Consider the following 2,500-nt stretch of genomic DNA (forward strand, 5'->3'; position numbering starts at 1 on the left):
AAGGAAAGTACGGCAAGCTTTTCTTTTTTTTTAACTCCTTTTACTTTGGTCACCTTGGAAGGGTGCAGAAAGGTGAGTGGTAGGGGGCTTACAAATTGGCATTTTCTTTGCCTGGTCAGGAAAAAATACAAAAAATTAAAGTACTAACGTCAGTTCTGGCCAGGCCATGGTAGTCAAGAAGCTTGCTGCCCTCCCCTTCATCTAATTAATTCCTAATTGATCCAGGTGCATTCTCTCAGCTGATAATCTTTCTTCCCTAGCGATTGGCCACACGGCTTCAGCACGCCTTTTAAATTCTATCCACTTCCTCTCAACTGTATGCTGCTCGGTTTTTGCTACCCACCACCTCCCCTGCTCCACCTTGTCGTGTATGATGTGACATGTTCTCTTGTCACGTCGCTTGGCTCTGTTCATGGGGGGTTATCTCTCGCCCTGTCCTGCTGGGGTGAGAATTCCCTAAACTGCTGCTGCCCCCTGACTAAATGCTTTTCCATGCTGCTCATGGAAATAGGGGGGTTCCTCCGAACAGAGTTATACCGCCAATTGTAATTCATAATTTCAACAAAAGAAATTGCATTTATATTCTTCTCTTGTGTTTCTTGACTGAAATGGTTCTGACAGAAATGTAGTATTAGTTATCTACGAAACATGATCACTGCCAACATCTTCAGTCATCGTCAAAATGTGAATACTAAGTATACCAATAGTTCAGTTTTCACGTTTCCTGAAATTGTGCAGGTCAAATTGTACCCTAATTGGAGAATCGCCCTATAACAGGTTTTGCTTTGTACTTCTACTTTTACTTTCGTCACCTCTGAAGGGTACACAGAAGTGGGTGGTAGGGGAGGGAGGGGGACATTACAAATTCCGGTAACACTTTATTTTAGGTATACATCTATTAGCACTAATACATACAATGTTAATGCCTGCATAAGTAACTTGTAAGGCATGTACTAAGCAAACGCTAAGGCCTACAAGGTCCTTACTAAGGTTAAATTGGTAATAAATCCCTTATTGTGCATGAACAAGACATTTGCGAATACATGCCTAACAAATGTTTGATTTTGCTTTGTACATGCCTTACAAGTTACTTATACAGGCACATTGTATGCATTAGTGCTAATAGATGTATCCCTAAAATAAAGTGTTACCCAAATTCCCCACACCACCACCAGCCATAACTTACATGGCTTTATTTAGCATTTCAGCCACAAACTTGCACTGATATTCAGCGAGGAATATGCTCATTTTCATTAACAAACAATAGAAGAAATCCGCCTCCTACTGTAAAATCCGCGTCCAGGGTGATGCTATGAAACACCCAAATGTACCACCTGACCTTTTAACATTTACTTCCACTGTTAATATTTACATGAGCTGATCTCTATGTCTGGAAGCAAATTCTTTTTGAGATGTAAATAGGCGTGATACTGTGTCAGATAAACCTGATAGTGGTAGGAAGCTTGTGCCTGATATTAGTTATGTGTTTGACTACACGGCTGTGTGGAAGATAAGATTGTGTAAGAGTTCAGTCTACATTAGAGATGCACCGGATCCGGTCCCGGTTCCGGATCCGGCAGGATAATAGGGTTTTTTACAGGATCCGGGTCCGGCAGGATCTTAAGCAGTGGATTCGGTATCCGGCATGTTACCTACAAATCAGGGTCTGGTGCATCTCAAGCCTAGGTTTTTCAGTCAGTCTTTCACAACCCCAATCACTGCATGGAGTGAAAGCCCTTTGGAAGCGGCCGTTGCAGGCAGTGTGGCAATAAGCCAATGAGTCTAAAAAATAGTTTGAGCCAACGTAATAAAAAGGGCCCACGTGTGCGAGTAGACTATATGTTTTAACCCTTCTGTAGGATCCAGTATCCGGTTCCGGATCCGGCAGGATCTTAAGCAGTGGCTCCGGTATCCGGCAGGATCCTAAAAATCAGGACCCGGTGCATCTCTAGTCTACATACAGGTAGTGCCACCTACACTGTGCAGTTCGGGCATACGTATCTCTGTATGTGGTAGATAAAGAAAAGATTACACTTACTCTGCCCAAAGAGTGTGTGTGTGTGTGTGTGTGTGTGTGTGTGTGTGTGTGTGTGTGTGTGTGTGTGTGTGTGTGTGTGTGTGTGTGTGTGTGTACGTGCGTGCGTGTGTGTGTGTGTGTGTGCGTATGTGTGCAGGGGCGGAGCTATGGGCAGGGCGAGCAGGGCATTTGTACCTGGGCCCAGGGCCCTCCCGTATTGGTGGTGAGGGCCCTGTTTGGAATTATTGTGTGTGTGTGTGTGTGTGTGAGACGTGTGTGTGTGTGTGACGTGTGTGTGAATGTGTGTGTGTGTGTGTGTGTGTGTGTGTGTGTGTGTGTGTGTGTGTGCATGTGTGCGTGACTTGTGTGACGTGTGTGTGCGCGACGTGTGTGTGTGTGGGTGTGTGTGTGTGTGTGTATTTGAAGACCTACCCTGCTCCAGAGAGTGCGTTGGAGACTGATGGGGATGAGGGAGGCGTGCAG

The 2,500-nt window shown here is 45.0% G+C and overlaps 1 protein-coding gene across 1 annotated transcript in view; it reads right to left on the reverse strand.

Annotated features, from left to right (window-relative positions):
- The window catches only part of LOC134448084 (phosphofurin acidic cluster sorting protein 2-like), a 254,249-nt gene that overhangs the window by 9,096 nt on the left and 242,653 nt on the right, over positions 1–2,500 (reverse strand). The window contains exon 21 of the mRNA XM_063197846.1: positions 2,450–2,500. This exon is cut by the window's right edge and continues 88 nt beyond it. Coding sequence (XP_063053916.1) covers positions 2,450–2,500 — 51 coding nt within the window. The remainder of the gene's footprint in view (positions 1–2,449) is intronic.

The sequence above is a fragment of the Engraulis encrasicolus genome, chromosome 1 (assembly GCF_034702125.1).
Source record: "Engraulis encrasicolus isolate BLACKSEA-1 chromosome 1, IST_EnEncr_1.0, whole genome shotgun sequence".
NCBI classification, from domain to species: domain Eukaryota; kingdom Metazoa; phylum Chordata; class Actinopteri; order Clupeiformes; family Engraulidae; genus Engraulis; species Engraulis encrasicolus.